The sequence below is a fragment of the Mauremys reevesii genome, unplaced genomic scaffold, assembly GCF_016161935.1.
Source record: "Mauremys reevesii isolate NIE-2019 unplaced genomic scaffold, ASM1616193v1 Contig2, whole genome shotgun sequence".
Classification (NCBI taxonomy): domain Eukaryota; kingdom Metazoa; phylum Chordata; order Testudines; family Geoemydidae; genus Mauremys; species Mauremys reevesii.
Window position 1 is genome coordinate 1,622,985 of NW_024100826.1, and position 22,915 is coordinate 1,645,899.

The 22,915-nt window shown below is 58.5% G+C and overlaps 3 protein-coding genes across 13 annotated transcripts in view; 2 read left to right on the plus strand and 1 right to left on the minus strand.

Moving 5' to 3' along the window:
* Positions 1-203: 203 nt before the first annotated feature.
* On the plus strand, positions 204-7,243 carry PPP1CA (protein phosphatase 1 catalytic subunit alpha). Its single transcript, XM_039517940.1, has 7 exons — positions 204-390; positions 1,934-2,065; positions 2,337-2,567; positions 3,133-3,237; positions 5,152-5,375; positions 6,232-6,366; positions 6,825-7,243. Exons 1-7 carry the CDS (start codon positions 336-338, stop codon positions 6,933-6,935), a joined length of 993 nt encoding a protein of 330 aa, XP_039373874.1. The 5' UTR covers positions 204-335; the 3' UTR covers positions 6,936-7,243.
* Positions 7,244-8,048: 805 nt separating this feature from the next.
* On the minus strand, positions 8,049-16,081 carry RAD9A (RAD9 checkpoint clamp component A). 10 transcript variants are annotated; one of them, XM_039517930.1, is made up of 12 exons: positions 15,899-16,081; positions 13,542-13,743; positions 13,206-13,276; positions 12,573-12,707; positions 11,969-12,083; positions 11,395-11,494; positions 10,343-10,452; positions 9,966-10,072; positions 9,796-9,860; positions 9,415-9,537; positions 8,927-9,146; positions 8,049-8,744 (listed from the first exon to the last, which is right to left on the minus strand). In XM_039517930.1, exons 2-12 carry the CDS (start codon positions 13,573-13,575, stop codon positions 8,640-8,642), a joined length of 1,185 nt encoding a protein of 394 aa, XP_039373864.1. In that variant the 5' UTR covers positions 13,576-13,743; positions 15,899-16,081; the 3' UTR covers positions 8,049-8,639. The 10 variants fall into 10 exon arrangements, with proteins under 10 accessions (XP_039373864.1, XP_039373860.1, XP_039373868.1 ...); XM_039517926.1 differs by having other exon boundaries at positions 15,867-15,935; XM_039517934.1 differs by lacking the exon at positions 15,899-16,081 and adding an exon at positions 15,828-15,850.
* CLCF1 (cardiotrophin like cytokine factor 1) overlaps positions 15,945-22,915 on the plus strand; it is a 51,791-nt gene continuing 44,820 nt past the window's right edge. Inside the window, exons 1-3 of one of the 2 annotated variants that reach the window (XM_039517937.1) lie at positions 15,945-16,235; positions 16,666-16,985; positions 17,100-17,191. In XM_039517937.1, coding sequence (XP_039373871.1) covers positions 16,176-16,235; positions 16,666-16,985; positions 17,100-17,191 — 472 coding nt within the window. In that variant the 5' untranslated portion in view covers positions 15,945-16,175. The remainder of the gene's footprint in view (positions 16,236-16,665; positions 16,986-17,099; positions 17,192-22,915) is intronic. The other variant, XM_039517938.1, reaches the window with a different exon arrangement.

Below are 22,915 nucleotides of genomic sequence, written 5' to 3' on the forward strand. Positions count from 1 at the left end.
CCTGCAGCGCCCCCTGCTGGGAGACGCTGGGGCTGGAATAGCTGGGAGCTCCCCCCACAGCCAGCGCCCCCGCCCCGCTCACCATAGCCCCCCTGCTGGCAGAGGCCGCGCTGCGGAGCCGTGCCCCTCCCTCGGGGCTCTAGGCAGGTGGCTGCCAATGATCCCTCCACTCCTCTAGGGGGCCTGCGCTCCCGACCCGCCTCCTGGCTGAAAGCGGCCGTCAGCCAGTCAGAGCCAGGCTCTCGGTCCAGACCTCGCGGAGCCAAGCAGGCGGGCGGGGGGCGAGTGCAGTGTGAGGAACCCAGGAGTCCGGGTCTCCCCCCTGCAGAGCCGCCATGTCGGAGGGCGAGAAACTCAACTTGGACTCCATCATCGGGCGGCTGCTGGAAGGTGCGAGGGGCCTGGGGCCGGGAGAGGCCCTAGCATGGGGGGCCGGGAGGGGCCCGAGCGGGAACGATCGAGGGCGTGGGGTGGTGCTGGGGGTTTGTCCGGTTGGCTCCTACCCCCACCCCCGGCACAGGCTGGGCTGTGGGGGGCGGGAGCCCCGAGCGCTGTGGCTGGAAGGGCCCGAGCCGGGCGCTCCGGGAAGTTCCGTGTTGACTTTCTGGGTTCCTTTGTTTTCGCTCGGGTCTCCCTGCCTGCAGCGCGCTCCTGGGCGGGGGTCGGGGCTGGCCCTACGCAGTGGGGGAGACCCGGGCTCTGGTAGCGGCCCGGCCGCTTGCTGCTTGCCCCACGCCCGTCGGGCCCATGGCTTGTACATTTCATGGCAATCTCGGGTGGGACGCGCTGTTCCTAGGCCCCAGGGAGGAGCTAGGGACTTTCCCATTCCCGGGGGCGTGGTGGGGACTTGATCTCAGCTAGAGGGGGATACCCGGGGGCGTTTGTGGAGGGAGAGACCCGGTCGTCCTAGTGCGAACTCTGCTCTCCCAGTGCTGCTAACAAAAGGGAGGGGGAGAATAACTGTTACTTCCTTGCACCCTTATAATACATGGGGTGTTGCGGGGGGCGACCCTAGCTATGCTTTCTGGGGGGTAGTTGACCCCTGGGGCTGGACCCTGGACCGGAGTAGTTGCTGAGCGGTAGATTATCTGGTCTCACATCACAAAGGGAAAGCAAAAGCATCAGTCCTGTGTACCATATGGGGAAACTGAGGCACAGAGGAAGGGAGTGGCCCAAAATTACAGAACAGTTCAGAGCTGGGGAAAGAACCCAGGTGCCTGGTGTAACAGTCCAGTATCAGCTGCTAGGCCACGCTGCTTCTTAAAGCATGTGTATTCTGCAGCCTGCAATGTTGAAAATGACTCTAGTGTGACCAGGAGCCAGGGGGGTGGGGAATGGGATACAGGACCTTTCCCTCTAGTGGGCACCAGCTCTGATCCTGCCCCAGGGTGGGGGAACTGGCTGGCTCAGAGGGGTGAGGGAATGGGACATGCTGCCTTTCCCCACTGGGGGTGCTGGGTCCAATCCTGTCCCAGGGTGGGGGGATTGGCTGGCTGAGAGGGGTGAGGGAATGGGACACAGGGCCTTTCCTCTGTAGGGAGTGCCACCTCTCCTCTGACTGGCCAAGTGTCTGAAGATCCCATCTGGGTTCTGGCCAAAGGTCCCGTGTGAGATGCCCGTGGTGGGTCTGGGTCCAGCCTCACTGCACCTCTTGAGCCAGCTGCACAGAGTGGGTGAGGACCGAGGCTGGGCCAGGGCTTGGTGCCTCCTCCCCCTTTGCTGGTCATGAGTCCACCTGTTAACCTGCCCTTGTGGGTGGAGGGTGGTGGTGGTACACAGGCTGCCCAGAAAAGCCTCAGGCGGTTCAGCTCTGTAGCCCCTTAGAGCATTCCAGCTGGAGCCGGGGTCTTGCCCTGAGCTGTGGGTGGGTCTGTGAGCAGTGCAGGGGCTATGACCGCGGCCCGGCAGAGATGTCCACTGTTCTGTGTTGCAGTGCAAGGCTCCCGACCTGGCAAGAATGTGCAGTTGACGGAGAGTGAGATCAGGGGCCTCTGCCTCAAGTCACGGGAGATCTTCCTGAGCCAGCCTATCCTGCTGGAACTGGAAGCACCACTGAAGATCTGCGGTGAGTGAGCGAGGTCAGGGGGTTGGAACCTTCCTCCCAGTGGCCATGGGGGAGAGGCTGGGGGGATTCCCTGCACCCCTTGTTCACTCTGGGGGGGTTCAATGGCTCAGACTGGGTGGAGAGGCCAGGGGTGGATCTGTGGCCCCCTTGCTGACTGTTTCCGGAGGTGGGAGGGATCCCTGGGTCTGTGGGGAGAGGACCCAGGCTCTGAGGGGGAGGTGGGTTAGGCTTGGCTGTGATAGCTGCTATACTCACCTCCCGCCCTCTCCAGGTGACATCCATGGGCAGTACTATGACCTGCTGCGGCTCTTCGAGTACGGGGGCTTCCCACCTGAGAGCAACTACCTCTTCCTGGGCGACTATGTGGACCGGGGGAAGCAGTCGCTGGAGACCATCTGCCTCCTGCTGGCCTACAAGATCAAGTACCCTGAGAACTTCTTCCTGCTGCGCGGCAATCACGAGTGTGCCAGCATCAACCGCATCTATGGCTTCTATGATGAGTGTGAGTGTGCCCCCACCCGGCTCCCTGAGTCCCCCCAACCCTGCTCCCCTCACCCTTATCACGAGTGTGCCACCATCAACTGCATCTACGGCTTCTACAATGAGAGTGAGTGTGGTCCTGCCCGAACGCTCACCGCCCAGCCCCCCGAATCTCCTCTCACCCCTACCACGAATGAGCCAGCATCAACCGCATCTGTGGCTTCTATGATGTGTGCCTGCATTGCTCTGCCCCGTACTCTCCATATCCTCCACTGCCCCACATCTGTACTCTTGTACCCCCTCTGCCCTGACCACCATATCCCCTACACCCCCAACCATGAGTGCGCCAGTGTCCATGGCAGAGGGCAGCCTCTGCCCCATATCCCATGCGCCCAGTAGCTAACCCTGGAGTCAGACTGGTGCCCCCTACAAAGGAAGACCCTGTGTGCTGTTGCTGCACAGTTCACTTGGCTCCCTGTATGGCCTGGGTTTCTCCCAGCAGGCCAGGGCCCAGCCCTGGAGGCGGGCCCCTCTCCCGTGTCTCCCTCAGTGGCTGGGCCCCCATCCCCCCCCATTGTGTCCCACAGGCAAGAGGCGCTACAACATCAAGCTGTGGAAGACGTTCACCGACTGCTTCAACTGCCTGCCCATTGCCGCTATTGTGGACGAGAAGATCTTCTGCGGCCATGGAGGTTTGGGAGGGGCCGCAGGGTGTAGTGGCCAGTGCTCTGTGACCCTGTCCCCAGGAAGGAGGGAGACAGCATAGTGGGATGTTTCAGGAATTCCAGTGTGGGCTTCGTCCAGTAGAGGGTGCTGCTGGGGAAGGCGGAGGGTGCTAGGCACCATGGGGCTGTGGGCACTTGATCAGGGCAGGGTGTTGTCATGGGGATTGGATGGGGGGGTGCTGGGGCAGGGCTAATGGATGCTGGGAGCTCACTCTGCTGTGGAGGACACATCTGGGGTGGAGTGCTGCAAGGCAGATATTGGGAGGGCAGGGAGTTGCTATAGGGGCTGTGTATGGTGGGATTTACCAAAAAATCCCCAGATTTTACAAAAAGTATTATTCTTTTTCAGATTTTCACCCTACTTTTTGTATCATTCAAATATATATAAAAAAACTTGTTTGATTAGGAAAATACAAAGCTTTGCATGAGCTATATGTATCACGATAATACATTAGTCTGTGTGTATATGCAAAGCTGCCTGTTGAACTAAGGCTATGTATTGGTCTACAACAGGGGTGGGCAAACTACAGCTCGCGGGCTGGATCTGGCCTGTCAGGGCTTTGGTTCTGGCCCGCGAGATTGCCACTCCCGTGGCGCCACAGGCCCCACACCATTGCTGGAAGTGTCCGGCACCATGTCCCTGCAGCCCCTGGATGGGGGAGGAGGCAGAGGGCTCTGTGCGCTGCCCTTGCCTTCAGGCACCGCCCCCCGCAGCTCCCATTGGCCAGGAACAGGGAACCGTGGCCAATGGGAGCTTCCGGGGAGGTACCCGCAGGGGAGGGCAGCTCACAGAGCCCTCTGCCCCCCCGACACCCCCTCCCTCCCCCTGGGGCTGCTGGGATGTGGTGCCAGCCGCGGTGCGGCACAGGGCCAGGGCAGGCAGGGAGCCTGCCTGAGCCTCACTGTGCGCCGCTGCCATCCCGGAGCTGCTCCAGGTAAACAGCACCAGGACAGAGCCCGCACCTCAACCCCCTGTCCTGAGCCCCCTTGTACATCCTGTGCCCCAACCTCCTGCCGCACCCCCTCCTGCACCCCAGCTCCCTGACCTGAGCCCCTTCCTGCACACCGCACCCCCTCCCACACCCTGCATTCCCTCCCGCACCCCAACTGCCTGCCCCAGCCCTACATTCATGGCCCTACATGCAATTTCCCCACCCAGATGTGGCCCTGGGGCCAAAAAGTTTGCCCACCCCTGGTCTAGAAGATACACACAAGAAACGAACAGGCAGCATGCAAGTTCTGAAGTGTGTGCACATCTGAACATACTGATGAATCTCATGCTCACCACGTACACATTTCAAGCTGTTAGTAGATAACAGTTTAAAGATCTGAGACACTAAAATGGTAAGAAAATGAAAATCTGTGTCAGAATACATTCAAAAGTTTTCAAAAGCAAAAAGAGGAGAAAAGGATGAAGTTGAGTGTATGCGCTGCAAATCGTGTGGCTCAATTATTAAAAATAAATATTTATAGGCTAATAGTTCCAAGTCTACACCAGTAAACTGTTTATTCAAATGAAAAGCTTTATTTGGGGATTAGAGATAATTGTTTTCTTAAACTCAGAGGTGGCATTGTGTTTTGAGTTCTGTTTTAGTTCTGCAGCAAACCACATTGATGAATGCAATTGACAGCATTAATCTACTAATACTTTTCCCCCGTCCTTCCATCCACCAAAACAAAACCGATATTTACCCAGAAAAATTATTTTTGCACTGATTTTCACCTGGCTTTGTTGTTGTGGTAATAAACACTGATAAATTCCTGGTGAAAATTAAATAAAATAAAAACAGAAAACGAAGGGCCCTATTAATATGCTACCATAGTGGGTGGGGCTTCTGTGAGGGGCAGAGTCTAACAAACTGATTTCCTCCCTCCCTTCAGGACTCTCACCAGACCTGCAGTCGATGGAGCAGATCCGCAGGATCATGCGCCCCACGGACGTGCCGGATCAGGGCCTGCTGTGCGACCTCCTCTGGTCCGACCCCGACAAGGATGTCCAGGGCTGGGGCGAGAATGATCGCGGTGTCTCCTTCACCTTCGGCTCTGAGGTGGTCGCCAAGTTCCTGCACAAACACGACCTGGACCTTATCTGTCGGGCACACCAGGTACCAGCCTGCGGGGAGCCCAGCACTAGGGGGATTGAGAGGCATCAGAAGGGCTGGGATGTTGTCATGGAAGAGCATCATCAGAGTGGATGGGTGGGGTTGTGGGTGTGGATGAAGGGCATCATCAGAGCTGTGTGGGGTGCTCTGCTGGTAGGGTTACCTTGGCTGAGGTACAGGAACCTGCTGGCTGGGGGTGGTTTGCATTCTTTGGATCAGTCTGTTCCCACACTCCAGCCCACACCTCAGTCCCCTGCCCTGAGCCCCCTTGTACATCCCACACCCATCCTGTGCCCCAGCCCCTTGCCCTGAGCCCCCTGCCGCACCCATCCTATACCCCAACCCCCTGCTGCACCACTCCCACACTCCACATCCCCTCCTGCACCCCAACCTCTTGCCCTGAGCCCCTTCCTGCACACTGCACCCAGAGGCGGCTCTAGGTATTTTGCTGCCCCAAGCACAGCAGGCAGGCTGCCTTCGGCGGCTTGCCTGCGAGAGGTTCCCGGTCCTGTGGATTAGGCGGCACACCTGCGGGAGGTCCACCAAAGCCCACGGGACCAGCGGACCCTCCGCAGGCATGCTGCCGAAGGCCACCTGCCTGCCGCCCTCGCAGTGACCGGCAGAGCACCCCCCGCAGCTTGCCACCCTAGACACGCACTTGGCGTGCTGGTGCCTGGAGCCGCCCCTGACCGCACCCCCTCCCACACCCCTGCGTCCCATGTGGGTGACAGAGAGGGGTTAGTCTGTGGTACCAGGCTGTGCCTGTTTGGGGATGGCAGCGTCCAGCAGAGCTGGGGGCATGGAGTGGGATGCCTGGGGTGGGTAAGGCCAGACTCTACCTCCTGTCTCCCTGCCCCAGGTGGTGGAGGATGGTTATGAGTTTTTTGCCAAGCGGCAGCTGGTGACGCTCTTCTCAGCCCCCAACTACTGCGGCGAGTTTGACAATGCAGGCGCCATGATGAGTGTGGACGAGACGCTCATGTGCTCCTTCCAGGTGAGCCCGGGGCACGGCAGTGCCGTGCCCAGCCTGCTGGGGCAGAGGGCATGCGGAGCCAGCACCATGGGGCAGCCCTGGCCCTGCAGCCTGAGCTGCCTGCCAGGGGGAGTGTGGGTGGAGCTAAGAAGGGTGTTAGACCTCGGATGGGATAATGGCGAGTGGGGGAGGAAACCTCCTGCAGAGGACAACCCCCCTTCCAGTAACAGCCCAGATGGGGAAGGGTCTGGGCCTTAGAGGAGCTGTGGGGATCCCAAGTCTGGGCTCCATGGGGCTGAAGGAGTGTGGGGCGGTGTCCCTATGGCAGCCATTTCTTCAGACAGGGGGCGGGGCTCTGATTTCAAGAGCAGTAGAGCAGCCCCTGGGCCGTGGGGGCTGGCATGGGCCCTGGCCCAGCTCTTGTCAGGGCAGGGCACAGGTCCCCCTTCCGCACATCCAACCTGCCTCTCCTCCTGCAGATCCTGAAACCGGCTGATAAGAACAAGGGCAAGTACGGGCAGTTCAGCGGCCTGAACCCCGGCGGCCGCCCTGTCACACCCCCGCGCAACTCGGCCAAGGCCAAGAAGTAACCGGCTACTCCCCCTGCCCTACCCCGTGGACTGGGCCCCCCCTCACTGCCCTGCCCCTGGCTCTCTGCACGGAGGGGTTCTGCTGTCCAGTGCCTGCCTGGGGCAGAGCTGAATTATTATTTTTAAACTCCTGAAGTTTGATACCAAAAATCCTGCTCTGGGGAGAGGGGGCCAGGGAGGGCTCTTGATTTTGGGGGAGTGGGTTTAATCTTTTTGGATCAAGTCTATTTTGCCAGTTGAGCCCCCCACCCCTCCCCCCTAATGCTGAGGTGATTTCTTTTTGAATAAATATTTGCCAGAAATTCTTACCCTGCTGCCTCCCTGTTCCTCTGTTCCCAGCCTGTGGCTATGCAGGGAATATCCTGTCCTGCCCCATGCTGAGGCTCTAATACTCCTGGGAGTGGAGAATGGTATTTCCCCTCAGCCCCTGCAGCCAATGCCACAAGGGACTCCTGCCTGACCTGTGAGCAGGGGCCTAGCCCTGGGCAGGTGCCTTCCAGCCCCCAGCATCTCCTGACTCCTCTGGGGCAAAGTGCTGATGTGCAGCCACTTCTGGGGAGAGCCGTACTGCCCCTACACCATGAGCAGGCTGTGTTATGGTGGAGCCCTAAACTATGCTGTGATCAACCTTCCTGGTATGATGGAGGAGAGCAGGGGGCCACAGCCCCTGCAGGGACCTTGATGGCTCCAGGAGCCAAGGGGCCCCTGACAGGAAGGGGATGTTGAGGGTGTCAGAGGCAGCTGAGCCCAGACTGCCCCCTCATTAAGGTGGGAGGAGGAGGCAGCAATGTGGACCTCAGGGGGTGAACTCAGCTCCCTGGGAGGGGGTATCACAGCCATTACAATGGGGGGAGGGTGTGCTCTTCCTGTCTCCAGTGTGGCTGGGAAGTAGCAGGGCTGATACCAGCCAGGTGGCCTGGAGCGGGACCCAGCCCCCCAACTCTGCCTAGTTTGTGCCCCACAGCAGAGGGGGACAGTGTGGCAGCTTCCCTCAGCTGAGGTAGGCACCCTGAGCACTGGCAGCTGCAGATTTCCAGGCTTTTCGCCAAGGAAAGGGGGTGGAGGGGATGACTGGTTACTGGGCCCCAGGGCTGGGCAGGATTGTGCTCCTGGGGCAGTAAGAGGGTTCCTGTGTGCCTCAGCCTGCAGCCATTGCTAGCCCAGCTCCATAGCCAGCCCCCTCACAGCCAGCTCCAGCAGCTCCCAGGAATTCACCCTGAGCAAGGACAATCCCCACAGGGCAAGCTGGGGGAGATAGATACACCCCCTGCCCCAGCCTCAAACCCACCAGCCCTGCAAGTAGGACCTAGGCAAGCAGCAGGGAGCTTGGCTACAGTAAGAGGCAGTTGGGGGCTGGAATAGCCTGCCTCCTACTCCTGGCCCTGCCTCTGCAAGGTGCAGGAGGGAAAGGATCCTGCCTGCAGCACCCCACCCCCCACCCGCTGGGGGTGTTCTGCCCATGGAGAGGGGGGAGCTGAGCTTCTCCAGCCCCAGCAGCAGCTCTACAGGCGGCAGACTTATTATAAAAGCTTTATTTACAGGGCCATGTCTATTCACAGTGGCTCAGAAGCAGCAGCCCCGCCTAGTCTTCCTGCCGTGCTCCAGCAGAGGTGATGAAGTTGTAAAGTCCAGCTTCTCCACGCAGGCTCTTGGGGACTTTTTGGGGGGGAGGGGGCTTGGAGCTGGGCTGCAGAAGGTGACCTCTCAGGACTCTCCCTCGCTGTCCTCAGCCAGCACATCCTGGCTGGGCCCTGGATGGGTCCCAGCCTGAGACGGGGTCAGCACCGACCCAAAGAACAAGGAGCGGAACTGAAAGAAATGCAGCAGGATGTGGAAGGAAGGGGGAATTCCCCAGCTTCTCCCTCCACCCACATGGTCCCATTCCACCCCCAGCTTCAATACAGGCCTTGCCATCCCCCACCAGCAGCTGGGAATCCACACAGCTCCTCTCCACAAAACAGCCCCAATGCCTCTCCCCCCTGGTCACATACCTTTTTCTGTGGGGGGGTCCCTGGCACAGCCCCCTCCAGGTCACTCTCCATGGCACTGCTCTCTGACTCCAGGGCAGCGCCTGGATGGGGGCGTCTCTGGGGAAAGGTGGGGCTGGAGGGCAGCCCTGGCCCCTCTTCACATGTGGTCTCCAAAGCAATCATGTAGGAATCAATGTCATCACCTGTGAAGTCGTCATCAGGGGTAGCCGTGGGAAAGCCACTGTGGAAGAAGGGAGCAGGGCTGGGGCCAGAGTCAAACCCTGCCTCTGGAGATGGGGTCCTTACCTCTCCCAGCTGGGGCCAGCCCAGTATCCCAGCTCTCCCACCCTTAGGCTTCCCCACAGAAGCTGCTGCTGCCTGAGTCTGCAGACAGCCTGCAACAGCAGCCCACGAGGGTGGTGGCAGCCAGCCAGTCCAATGGAGCTGTTCACACTGACCTCTAATGACAACTGTGAGTGCCACTGTCAAACTCTCAGGCCTCTGCTTACCCATTGGCTGGACGGGCCTGCAAGGTTGTGGAGTGGACTTGTGAGCTGCTGTTGGGGTCTGACAAGGTGGCTAGGACCAGGTGCACTTCCAGCAGGGGGTCCGACAGAGTGAAGATGGCTGGCCTGCAGGGATATCACAGGAGAATGAGACAGATGGGGAGGGGAGGTCCAGGACTCTACAGGGACAGCACAGGGTGAGTAGAGAGAGAGAGAGTTGCAGCAGAGGGCTGGGGAGTCCACATGGGACCCCAACCAATCCAGAGAGCCAGGGCCAAGGAGTGAGAGTGGCAATGAGCACATGATCTCATCGGGGGAGAGCCAGCTCAGGGCACTGAGGTAGAGGGAGCATCCCCACACCACAAGGGGCTGGCCTGGACATACCTGCCGGGGGAATCGAAGTGGATGTTGAGGGGCAGGTTGGAGGACTCGGCGAAGCTCAGGAGACCCTAGGGACAGACAAACAGGGTCAGTGAGGCAGCCCCACCCTCTGGGGCTAGAGCAGAAGAGCTGGGGGGGATGGGCGGGGGGGCAGGTTGGCTCTGCTAGCTCACTCTGAACTCCTTGAGGCAGAAGGTGACATGAGACTGCTGCTGCACCTGGACCTCCTGGAACTCGTCCTCGGAGAGGCACAGCTCGGTCACCATTGTCCTGCTGGGTTCTGGGGACAGAGAGGGATCTAAGCATCAGCTCCCCGGTGTCCCCACACTGCCAAGCCACTCCCCAGGACCCACTGGCCACACACTATAAACTGCTGCCAAAACCTCCCTCCCCAGAGATGCCAGCCAACCCAGACCCCAGGGCTTCTCGAGTGGGACATGGGGCCCTTCCCCTCTAGGGGGTGCCAGCTCCAATCCAGCCCCATGGCAGGGGGACTGAGCCATGTTGTGTCTCTTTGGGATGAGGCCCATGGAGGGTGGAGCTGGCTCACCTGTCTCCTCATCCAGGTAATTGCGGAAGCTCACCTTCCCGGCAGGGCTGACCCCCAGCGTCACCTCAGCCAGCGTCACCGGGAAATGGACCACAGCGTCCACCAGCACCCTGCCACCAGAGGTGAGCAAGCTGTAAGCCCCACCCTACAGATACAGCTGCATCCTCCCACCCCCTCTGTGCCAGCCTAGACAGCCAGCTGTGTCCCCCAATCCTCACCCCCTCTGTGCCAACCTAGCACCCGAGAGCCAGCTGTGCCCCTGATCCACCCCCTCCATTCCAACCTAGTGCCCCAGAGAGCCAGCTGTGTCCCCGATCCTCCCACCCCTCCATGTCAACCTAGCACCCCAGAGAGCCAGCTGTGCCCCTGATCCACCCCCTCCATGCCAACCTAGTGCCCCAGAGAGCCAGCTGTGCCCCCGATCCTCCCACCCCCTCTGTGCCAGCCTAGCGCCCCAGAGAGCCAGCTGTGCCCCCAATCCTCCCACCTCTTCTGTGCCAACCTAGCGCCCCAGAGGGACAGCTTCTGCCCCATTGATCTTCCCACCCCCTCCATGCCAAACTAGCACCCAAGGGAGCCAGCATATGTCCTCAATCCCTCTGCGCTCTCCTCATCTATACCTGTGGTTCTCAACCAAGGGTCTACAAGGGTCCATGGGGCCCTGCAGCTGAAGCCCGGAACCCCAAGTCCCTTTCCCCCACGGGGCTGAAGCCAGAAGCGAAGCTGCAGGACTGAAGCCTGGCGCCCCAAGCCCCGGTGCCCCATGAGGCAGAACCCCCCTGAACTCCTCCCCCCATCCAGTGGCTGAATCCCAGAGTCCCAAGGTCCCACACACACTGCAGCTGAAGCCCCTGAGCTCCAGCCCCACAGGGCTAATGTCTGTCCCGCCCACAAGAAGCCCCTGCTCGGGCAGCTGAAGACTGGAGGCCTCCCCACTGGGCCCTGGAGTTTTTATAGCATGCAGGGAGGCCTCAGGAAGAAAAGAGCTGAGAATTCCTCAGCTATACTTCATGCTTTGCTTCCTCTCCCCCCACTCGGCAAAGCCCACTCACCGGGCAGGGGCGCGCAGCGTGTTGGCACACAGCTCCTTGTCAAAAACAGCCTGCAGCAACTCGCACTCTTGGAATGACAAGTTGTGGGTCTTGGTGACTCCTGCCAAGGGCATCAGGACAGCAGCTCAGGGCCAGGGCCACCTTTGGCCCTGCATCAGGACCATCACCAGCCCAGGACCCACCCCTGCAGATTCTCCCCAGTACATCTCACCAGCCTGGCCCTATGTTCAATAGGGAACCAGGCTGGGGGTCTGACCCTTGGAAACTGCACCCCGCCAGCTTCACACACACACACACACCCCCGCTTCTGCTTTCCGGTACCATTCACTGCAGGGCCCCCTCTGCCCACCTGGCTCCCAGCTCTGCCCCAGCCCTCCAACCTAACTCACTCCATCCAAGGCCCCTGCTACCTTTGCTAGACCCCTGAGGTGCCCCCTGCCATTAGGGGGCCCTCCAATCTCCCTCCTCCACCCTGCTAATGGGGCTCCCTGGATGTCCCTTCTTGCCCCAGCAGGGCCACCCAGATCCTTGCCCCCTGCCCCACTAGGGGGCTCCCCAGCAGCAGTGCACTCACCGTACTTGCAGTGCAGCTGCACGACCAGCCGGCTGGCCCGGGGGTTCAGGGAAATCAGACACTTCTCCACCATCTTCTCCAGGGAGGGCAGCGAGCGGAACACACCCAGGAAGGACTGGGGGGCCACAGACACCACCCCGTCACCACCTGCACCGCCTACCACGCAGCTAGGAAAATGGCTCCCAGCTCCCCTGCTGTAACCACAAGACACCTATTCCCCTCCCAGACCCAGGGAGGGAATCCAGGAGTCCTGCAGATTCACACCAAGATTCTTTCCCATGGAACAGGGTGGTCCCAAGCCCTGATCCCTCCCCCCCCCACCACACCCTGTGCCAGCTACACTCACTGTCCAGGGCAAAGAAAGCCACAAGCTCCTGCCCCCTGCAGGGGAGCCCCTGGGACACAGGGACTGGGCACACAGGCTGCTAGGAGACAGCACAGGCCAGGGTGCAGCCAGGGACACATCCCTGAGCCCAGCTCTCCCCTCTTCACCCTCCACTCCACACCATAGCGCCAGGGCCTTCTGCTGGGCTTCCCATATCCCCGATATCCCTGGGGCATCCCTCTGAGGCCCACCCTTGACGCTCCGGCACAGTAATCTCACCTTCATGAGGACCTTGCAGCGGAAGGTCTCCCCATCAGGGTCCAGGCTCCCCTCCTCGTAAAGCTGGAAGAAGAGCGGGGCGAACAGGAAGCAGGCATAGGCTGAGCGGGAAGAGTTCACAGCACGCAGGGAGAGCTGTGGAGAGGAAAGCCAGCCCCATCACTGACCAGCCCCCCCCCGCCCCCCCCAGGAGAGCCAGCCCCATCACTGACCAGCCCCTCCCACCCCCCCCAGGAGAGCCAGCCCCATCACTGACCAGCCCCCCCTGCCCCCCCCAGGAGAGCCAGCCCCATCACTGCCCAGCCCCCCCTGCCCCCCCCAGGAGAGCCAGACCCATCACTGACCAACCCCCCCGCAGGAGAGCCAGCCCCATCACTGACCAACCCCGCAGGAGAGCCAGCCCCGTCACCAATCAGCCCCCCCCCCGGAGAATCAGCCCCTCTACCTCCCCCATGGGAGAGCCAGCCCTGTCACCGACCAGGGGGTGACCCAACTTGCTCCTCTTGGAGCTCAGTGATAACTCCAAAACCCTGTTTGGAACCCCCTCCTTTCTCTGCTGACAACCCCTTCAGTTCTCCCCCCCCTCAGATCAGAAGAGTGCTCCCCACCAGTTAAAACAACACCCCCCCTTACCCCATCCTCTGTGGGCTCTACGTAGAGCTCGTCTCCGATGCGGGACAGAGAGTGCACAGCCTTCCCTATGACTGGGGGGGGGGGGAAGGAAAGAGATAGTGACCCAGGGCCAGACCCATCCCACCCCCACTCCTCTCAACTCCTGCTCTCTGAGGCAGGAAAATCAGCCATTTGGAGGCTGTGCCCCCTAGAGGCGAAAGGTCCTGTGTCCCATTCCCCACTCTGCTGAGCCCAGTCCCTCTGCCCTGGGACCAGATGGGAGCCAATGACCCTTACGGGGAGAGGCCTCACATCCTATTCCCCACCCCCATGCCCAGCTGGTAGCCCGGCACGCACCTTTGACATTGCCCCCGGTAACAAGGCACCTCATGGCCACAGAGTAATGCAGCTGGGCTCTCCCCACTCTTGGGGGGGGTGTCAAACCCCAACCCCAGTCAGAGCACCATGAACCCCGAGATAATCCAGCCCTGTGGTGGGGAGAGTCTGTGTCTTCGGTGCTGCACTGGGTCCTCTGCCAGGGGGTAATCAGTACAACATGCTGGGAAGAAACAGGAGAGAGACCACACCCTAAATAATCAACTCAACACATCTCCAACTCCTTTCCCCTGAAGGATCCCAAAGCACTTCCCCTGTATGCACAGGGATCCCTCACCCAGCACTAACATGCAGCCACTGCTGGGGTGGGGCTGGGCAGCTATTGAACAGTCACACAGGAGTGCTTAGCAGGAAGTGAAGGAGAAACCCTGTCAGACTGATGCTCCAAGAAGAATCAAGGGAAGTAGATTCACTTTCTTAGTCACCTGCTGGAGCTCCTAATCTTGCCCCTGCCCTGCACGTTACCCCTCTCCCTCCCTCATTCCCTTGCCCTTAGGCCAATTACCCCCTCCAACCGCCTTCCCTGGAGTCTCCCCCTCCAGCTCCCTGCACAGTTTTGTGGCTCTTCTCATGCCCTGGGGTTTGTCAATCCCTTTCTAGTACCGAGAGGCCCAGCTCCTAAACACAACATCCCAACTGCCTCAGCTCTGCACAGAACAGGGCTTGTTCCTGCTGTGGGAGACACACACACAGCATCAACCTGCACTAGCCTTTCCTGCAGCCACATCCTATCACAGACCCAGGTGGTCTCCTTTGCCACCTGCTCCTTCTGGCCACTCTGGCTGTCCCATCTCCCAGCCAGGTTCTGGCTGGCAATTCACCCCTCCCAGGTGTCCCAGCTGCACCTGCCCATTCAGCGCCTCATTTTGCAAGTCACTGCCCACATTCCTAACCTCTCCCCTTCTTTTAGTCAGCCCCCTCCTTCCCCAGGGAGCCTTTCTGTCCTGTGCTGATTGCAACTCCTGCCATTTTCACAGCAGCCAGAGGTCTCCTTAGCGAGCTGGGTGCGCCCTCTTCCTGGGCTCCGGCCACACCAGGGTAGGAAGATGGTTTAGTCTCTGTTATTTAGCCATCTAAACACCCAGTCAAGAGCAAATAAACTGTACTTTAGATGTTTAGCATGCGCTGAGCCAGTCAATGTAATGCCTGGGTTTGTGAGACTGAGCTAATCTAATGCCGTTTAAACCATCCCTCTCCTAAATCCTAGATTGGACATGGTCCAGATCACTAACCACACTGGTCACCAAGGCCATACTGAACTGGGATGCCTGAGGTTGGGATTGGAGACAGGTGATGAGGGTCCCAGCCCAACCCTCCCTACAGCTCTCTTTGTTAGCATAGAGCCTGCACCCCTACTGTCAGTTTTTGCTACTCTCCATCTGTATCCCCATCCAAACGGGTCTGAAGGGCCTATTGATCATGCCAGCACAAGAGCAGCCCCCCAGCCAAGGAAACAGAAGCTGAAGGGGCAGATGCTGTTCTCACTGCAGGTATGCCACTGCTGGGGGCATTAACAGACTCTGCAGCACCCAGTCCTTCCCACCACACACTGCCCCTCCTTGGTACCTGTCTTGTCCCTGCCCCCCACATATTGTCCCCCAGCAACCTGTCCTGCCCCACCCACATACCACACACTGCCAGACCTCCACACCATCTCCAGCACTCTGCCCTCTCCCCCCACACCTCATGCACCCTTTCTTGTCACACCCCCACACCATCCTACCTCCCGTATCCCATGCTGCTCCCCTCCCTATCCATCCGAGCCCCATACCACACACTATCCAGCTGCACCCAGTCATATCCCTCCCCTCTCATTCCCTCCACCCAGCCGGCCACGCATCACGCCCTACCTTCACCTGCCCTGCCAAATCCTATCCCAAGCCACTTCATGCGTGGGCCACCATGCCTGCCAGTGCCCTCCCAACCTCTCTTAGCTCTGCCCATCCATCGTAACCCCACCCACCTTAGCCCCACCCCATCACACCTGTCCCCAGGGAGTAGGGTGACCAGATGTCCCAATTTTATAGGGACAGTCCCGATTTTTGGGTCTTTTTCTTATATAGGCTCCTATTACCCCCCACCCCCATCCTGATTTTTCACATTTGCTATCTGGTCACCCTACTGGGGAGCGCTCCCCATCCCTGCTCCGGGCTGCCGGGTTCCCAGCGCAGAGCGGGGCGTCCCGGTCCCGCCACTCGCCAGGCGGCTCCCGAACACGGGGCGCCGGGGCTGCTGGAGAGACAGCACCTCTTCCCGATGGTCTCGCCCAGCACCCCCGCCACTCACCCCCAATGGCCGCGCCCGGCTCTACTTCTTACCCGGCTTCTGGGGCAACCCACCTCCCCTCCCCCGGCCGTCTTCCTATTGGCCGAGCCCGGCCTCGGCCCCGCCTCTTAGCCCGTCCTATTGGCTCATGGATCACGTGGAGGGGGGGAAAGTCTTCTCTTCACGTGACAAAGTCTCCGGAGAGGAGCAGTACTGGCCCGGCTAGCGAGCACGTGAGCTCCTTGGGTGGAGCCTTGTTCTGGCCGTTTCCGCGTCACCCAGGCCGCTTCGCCGGGTGGGCTCGTCCCCTCCTGCCATTGGAGGAGCCGAATGACGCTGATTGGCTGGGACGGCGGAGGGACAGAACTACCAGACAATCGGGCCTCGAATGTAGGCGGTAGAGTGCCGGGGTCTGCCCAGAGCCTCATCCCGACCTAGGCTCCCTCCCCTACTCCCCAGGGTGCCCCTTAGAACCCCCCCAGCGCAGGCTCCTGGCTCCCCCCCAGCTCAGGTCCTGCCCTTGCCTGCCTGCCCTCACAGACCTTCCCTGGGGCCCAGACAGCCCCCACCCGAGCTCGGTCACCCACTCTCCTCCCAGAGACCTGCTCCGAAACACACCCCACTAGGCGCAGGCTCCTTTCCCTGCCCCATCTCAGAGATATCCCATCCCATGAGGCCGAGGCTGTCTCTCTGCCCCCCTCCTCAAACACACACCTCCCCCCACCCCCAGAGTCTCCTCCCCTGAGCCCAAACTCTTTCCCTCCCCCTGGGCTGCCATCATTCTCCTCTTGCAGACTTTGAGCTCAGGTTCCTTCCCCAGGTTCCAAACTTGCTACCCCAGGTTTGCTGGAAGCTGTGGTCTTCATGGGCAACCACAGTCTGCCTCTTTGTGGCACACAATCCAGGTGGCAGCCCATCTGGCACCTCATCTGGGTACAAGCTGCTTGTGCTGAGGATGAGGACAAGAAGCAAAGAGGCCAGGAGGAGCCTTTGCAAGGGCTTTCCTAGCCTCTTCCCAGCTCGGGATCCTCTGTCAGGTATGGGGCTGAAGCTCCATCCCTGTGCCCCAGCTGAGCAGGACCTCGCAGCCTTCCCATCACAGCACAGGGGAATGATGACTCACTGCGCAGCTCTGTTCTGGTGAGTGACTGTCAAACCCACCTCCTGAGGCTCTGTATTCATCATCTCAGTGACACAAATGCCTCAGACTCCCCAGAAGCTAGGAGCCATGCTAAGGTCTTCCCCGCCTTGTAGCATCACCAGCAAGAATGATTCGGCAGGCCATATCCTGACTTCTGTGCAGTCCCCACCCAAACTGTCCTGTGACCTTCAGGTCACACCCTCAGGTGAGTAATGTGCAGCCACATTCCCCTCCCCCTCCTCACCTTTGGGTCCTGCCCTCAGGTGAGCCACACAGCCCTAACCCTATTGCCTTCATTAGATTGCTCAAGCATAACCAAGAGCACTTGGCTCATCTAACCATCCTACTGGTGATGTGTGAGCCAGACTAGCCTCTGGTTCCTTCTCCTGTCACTGGGCTGAGTCTATGGGGCTAACAGGAAGTTTTGTTTCCCTGAGAAACGGGAGCTCTGACTGTTACCTCCAACGGGCGTTCTGTGCAGCACAAAGGGACTGTAATGCCAGAGGTACTTTTGCTAACTGCAACTGGTAATGGAGCTGGCCTCTGTCCCCTCCTTTCTGTGATGCCAGGCTTCTGGGGCCTTGGTAGTCCCATACCCCCTCTCAGCAGCTGTACATGAAGATTCCCTTTAGCTGAGCAGCCCCTCGGGTTTCAGCATTTCCAGACTCTGGGAGTGCTTCTGTAGGGTTGGGAGATGTCTAGTTTGCCATATTAGAGTTTTGCCTTGCTGACGCTGTCCATCACTGTTGTCCTATCTGAGCACCTTCCACACAAAAGATCAATAGCAATAAGGACGTCCCCAGTGACAGGCAGCCTAAGTAGGAAGTTAGGTCCCATTGGTACCCTCACAGGTGGGGACATCAAAGCAGGCATTCCGTAACAGATCAGTGGCTTCCCTATGCTTCCGGAACCCATCCTGGCCCCCTGTGTAGCAGCAAAGATATGGGAATTACACACCTTGAGGGACCGGCCCACGGTTTGAGGGGGGCTAAAGAGATGGGAACTAATGATGTTGGGTAAAGGGCCATGGTGTAGAGAGTCTGTATAGAAAGGGAAAATAAAATGCTCTAAAAATAATGGGCAGCAAGCCCAGGATCACGTGTTCCTGGGAAGGAACCTTGAGGGAGTCCAAGGGATCTGGTTTGATAGGGAATTCTAACCAAAAAATACCTTATGTGGGACCTGCCTGTTGTGAGGCTAGGTAACTGCAAGAATCCCTCATTACTATCCTCCTCGCATCCATCATGTTCACTTGTTGTATTGGCTTTTAATAATGATTGGAGCTCTTTGGAGTAGGGACCGTCCTTTATTCTGTGTTTGGGATGTCTGTGCACTCTCATGAAATGGAGCCCTGATCCTGATTTAAGCAAGAGAACCACAGGGTTAATCCCCTGCAGAGCCAGAGGAGAGATGCTGAGATTATTTTAATTTAAGACAACATAGTAGCCTTATGCTTAATACTACCACTCTTCGCTTGGAATAAATTTCACAGCCCCTTGAGGCATAAATATGTGTCTGAGGCATTGCCCCTCCTTTCTCTCCCACCTCTTTTCCTTTCCTTTCTTTTCCCCATCTCTCTCTGGTTAATATGTTCAGAGTGTGTTGCTTAGTTTGGGGCGGGGGGGGGGGGGGATGGAGGGGATGACAGGTTGAGGTGAGAACCCTGAAGTCCAGAGCCCTCTCTGAATCCCCTAGAACAGATACAGCCAGGGAAGTTGGAGGGCCGAGTCCCCACCGTCCCTGAATTAGCTCATTAACTCTCTGGCACAGTAACTCCTTGGCTTCTCTGCTGGGAGCCCATTAGGTGGTGCCCATTAGGATTGTGGATGTTGAGGACTGGGTTCAGACACACCAAACGTGTTACATATGGGATTTCTGTGCCCACCATAGAATGGGCTCTGGATGCAGTCCTGCAGAGAGGTGAAGAACCAGAACTGTATCCCTGTGCCCCTGCAATGGGATCTGGGTTTAGCCTTCAAAAGGAGGAGAAGAACTGGAACTGGACATTAGTGGCCCCTGGAAGAGGCTCTTGGCACAGCCCCTTTTCTTCCCAAGAGGAGGAGAAGAACCAGATTTGGTGTTTAGAGTGTCCGTTCCAACTCTTGAACAGCAACTGGGCTCCTATGGAGCGAGCATCCCCATGAGGATCCCTGGCCTCGGGGCTCAGAGTTTTATGGAGCTGTGGATAGGACACAGCTGGCTGAGATCGTGATGCACACACCTCTGCAGTGTCCAAAGCCATGTGTACCCCTCCCCTCCCAGATCCTGCACTGACTAGACACAGGGGAGGCTAACACTAGGCGAGGAGTAGGGGGGGGGCTTGAGTCTGTGGAGCCCTTAAGTTAGGTCAGGGAGAGTCTATAACCCCCTCTGGGGGAGACTCCCGCACCCACACAAGGTCAGTCTCATCGTAGTGTGGCCTTCCCAACCAACCAATCTACTCACACTGGGTCAGCTCTCCCAAGCGCCACCATTAACTTCTCCCCCACTCCTCATTCACACAGGGTCAGTCTTGCCTATTCCCCAGAACAGCCCTCCGCCCCCCTGCCTGCAATCACACAGGGTCAGCACCTCCTGCTCCCCAGAACTTCTCCCCTATCCCACATTCATGCAGGGTCAGCACCCACTGCTCCTCAGCACTGATCCCCCACCTCTCACACAGGGTCAGCTCCTGCTGCTCCACAGCACTGATCCCCCCCCACATTCAGCTTCCCTCAAGCACCATTGACTATACTCTCACAGGACAGCCCCTGTACTACTGCTCCCCAGTACTGCATCTCCACACTCAAACAAGGTCACCCCTCACTCTCCAGTACTGCTCCCCTATCCCACCCTCTCACAGGCTCAGCCATCACTGCCCATCATGCTCCCCCCACACACACACACGCACTCACTCAGGGTCAAGTCACATGCACTCCAGAACCACTGGCTCCCTGCAGAGACTGTCCTGACCAACACAGCAGCCAATCCATATAGATCTTTATTTATTTTCTGTGGGCTTTGTTTTGAGAGACAGACAGATACAGCTGGTCTTTCGGTCCTGACAAACTGTTGCATTTCATGTTTTGTCCAGCAGGGGGTGACAGGTGCTTATTACAGCACTGAGAAATGGGAAAGCCAAGTGTCTGCTCTGTGTGTGGAGAAATCCCCTGGCTGGCTCCCAGCAGAGTCACCTGGAATCCCCTTGGAAGTGGGAGGGAACAGAGCTGCAGGCTGGGCCCCTGAGATCCCAGCCCCAGGTTCTCACTTTGGGGAGGGAGCGTTTTAGAGGCTTGGAGAGGATTTAAAGTAGGAAGTTGAAGAGTCACCAGAGTTCCAAATCTCCCCTCTGCAGAGGTTCCAATGTCTGGCTCTCTGGTCTCAGGGGTAGGGGATCTGTAGACTGCTGTCCCACATATCCCTACGTGTCTCACTGTGAGGCCACTCTTCTTTCTCTGATTCCCATATCCAAGGGGACCTATAGACTCAACTTTCACTCCTTCAGGGGTGGGATGACGGCATGGAGGGAGCTCGGGGGTATTCAACTATCGCCCAAAGCAGAGAAGAGAGAGGGGCTGATGAGAAGGCATTAGAGATGGGTAGGTGGCATGGGAAATTGATGAGAAGGAAGGAGAAATGGGCACAGCCTAGACAGGAGAGTGGAGGGGTCAATGGGAAAGGGAGGGAAGGTGGAGTGAGCAGGGATGGGAGCGAGTCCAATGGAAAGGTCAGCAAGTGGGAGGCTTGGCTGGCTGGTGGCGCCGCTGGAGGGCGAATGTGCAACTCACGCTCTGCAGAAAGTGAGGTCAGCCTCCCACAATGCTTCCTGTGACGTCGCCCAGGAGTGGGGTGCCTGGAGGGCGGGCAAGAGGAGCTCAGCTCGCCTGCCAAAGGGATAGGAGAGCTTGGCAGCCTGCCAGGGCGTGAGTTACCCACTGAGCCAAGCTGGCCAGGTGGAGCACTTCACTCTGTGAGTATCTCCTCCCACGCAGAGGACGTCCCATCCCAGTGCCATGGAGACGACCAATGTCCTAAACAATGCGGCCGCCAAGCAGAGGAGGCAGGCTAGACTGGGAGCAGGCTGCTCAGACACACATCCTCTGGAGACTGCCTGCTGTCACATGGCTCTCATCCCTGATTCTGTGAGCCCCATCACCATGGCTGGACTGAGCCACTCCTTGGAGGGCCAGTGGACAGTCCATCTGCATGAAGAGCAGCTCATGGCTGGCCTAGAACCCACAGGCAGGGCCTGATATAGCCATTGCACTCCTGGTTCTTGTGCTGTCTGTCTCTAGAACAACTATCAGCATGGCATCAGGAGTGGTGCCAGAGTTTCTGGTGCTCTAGGCAGAATTCGTTGGGCGGCATTTTGTGCGCTCCCCATGGGGCACGTGGAAGCTTCCGGTTCCACTCCCATCGTGCTGCCAAAGAAGGACCCTCCGCCGAAATGCCGCAGGCAACAGCGGCAGTCATTGAGCTGCTCAATTGCCTGCCGCTGTTTTCCGCGGCACGTCGGCAGAAGGTGCTTCTTCGGCGGCGCAACGGGAGCGGAACTGGAAGCTCCCTTGCGCCCCGTGGGGAATGCACAAAATGCTGCCCCCCGAATCCTGGCACCCTAGGCGACCGCCTAGGGTCGCCTTATGGAAGCGCCGGCCCTGCATGGCATATAAGCTCTATCTTCAAGGCTGGCCTGGAACTTGTGGGCAGGGCCTGAGGCTGTTCCTGAGCCATTGAACTTACCTGTGTTTTGTGTAGTGTTTTGGGTACAAATTGTCTCCCAAAGTGCTTCACAATTAAAGAATCTACCTGTGATGTTCCCAAGTGAGGAGAGAGTCAGGAAGAGTGATCAACGGAGGCTTCTACACAAGGAACATGGGATTTTAGGTAGGAGGCAAAAAGGAGAAGACTTGTCTGAGTACTATGAAGAGACCAAGAGGAGACTGGTGCCAGATGAGTGGATAGTTGCTTGGAGTGAGCCCGTGGGAAGCTTTAAAAATGGGGTTGAATTGCATGCAGAGTGGAGTCTGGAGACAGTGTGAGAAATCTGGTGACAGGGCTATGTCAGGACACTTGGAGTCACCCACTCACAAGGCTAGTCTGTAATCATCATTCAGTGTCTGCTGCCATTCTTGGGTCTGCTGGATTGGTACACTCTTGGGACATTGCTAGGTATCAGTGCCTTAGGGAACCAGCCTTGCGGGTTCAGTTGCCCTTGTTGGCATGGGGCATCTCTTCCTCCTTTCCTAAAAACACCCTTCGCTAGATGTTGTGAGTTGCTCCATGGGCTGAGCACTGGATAGGAAAGAGGAGAGCAGCCCCCAGGAAATGACTCAGCCCATTGTCATTGAGCAGACAGGACAGGGAAGCCTTCTGAAAACAATGGCCTCTTCCACTGGCACCCCAAGAGGTGGGACTGGAACAGCAGCTGTGACTCCAGGCTAGTGCCTGATGGGCAGGACTGGAATGGTGGCCAAAATCCTGGGCTGGCACCCCAATCAGGCTGGACTAGAACAGTGGCCTTGACTCCGGGCTGATGCCCCCAACAGATGGGATGGGATGGCAGCTCTGACTCTGGGCTGGCACTCCAGTGGCTGGGACTAGAATGGGAGCCATGACTATGGGTTAAGTATCAGAGGGGTAGCCGTGTTAGTCTGGTTCTGTAGAAGCAGCAAAGAATCCTGTGGCACCTTATAGACTAACAGATGTTTTGCAGCATGAGCTTTCGTGGGTGAATACCCACTTCTTCGGTGGGTATTCGATGCTGGCTTGCATCCGAAGAAGTGGGTATTCACCCACGAAAGCTCATGCTGCAAAACATCTGTTAGTCTATAAGGTGCCACAGGATTCTTTGCTATGACTATGGGTTGGCATCCCAATGGGGTGGGCTGGAACAGGAGTCCTGGCTTACACTCCATGAGCTCTGTAATGGTCCCAAAGGGGAAGGACTGAA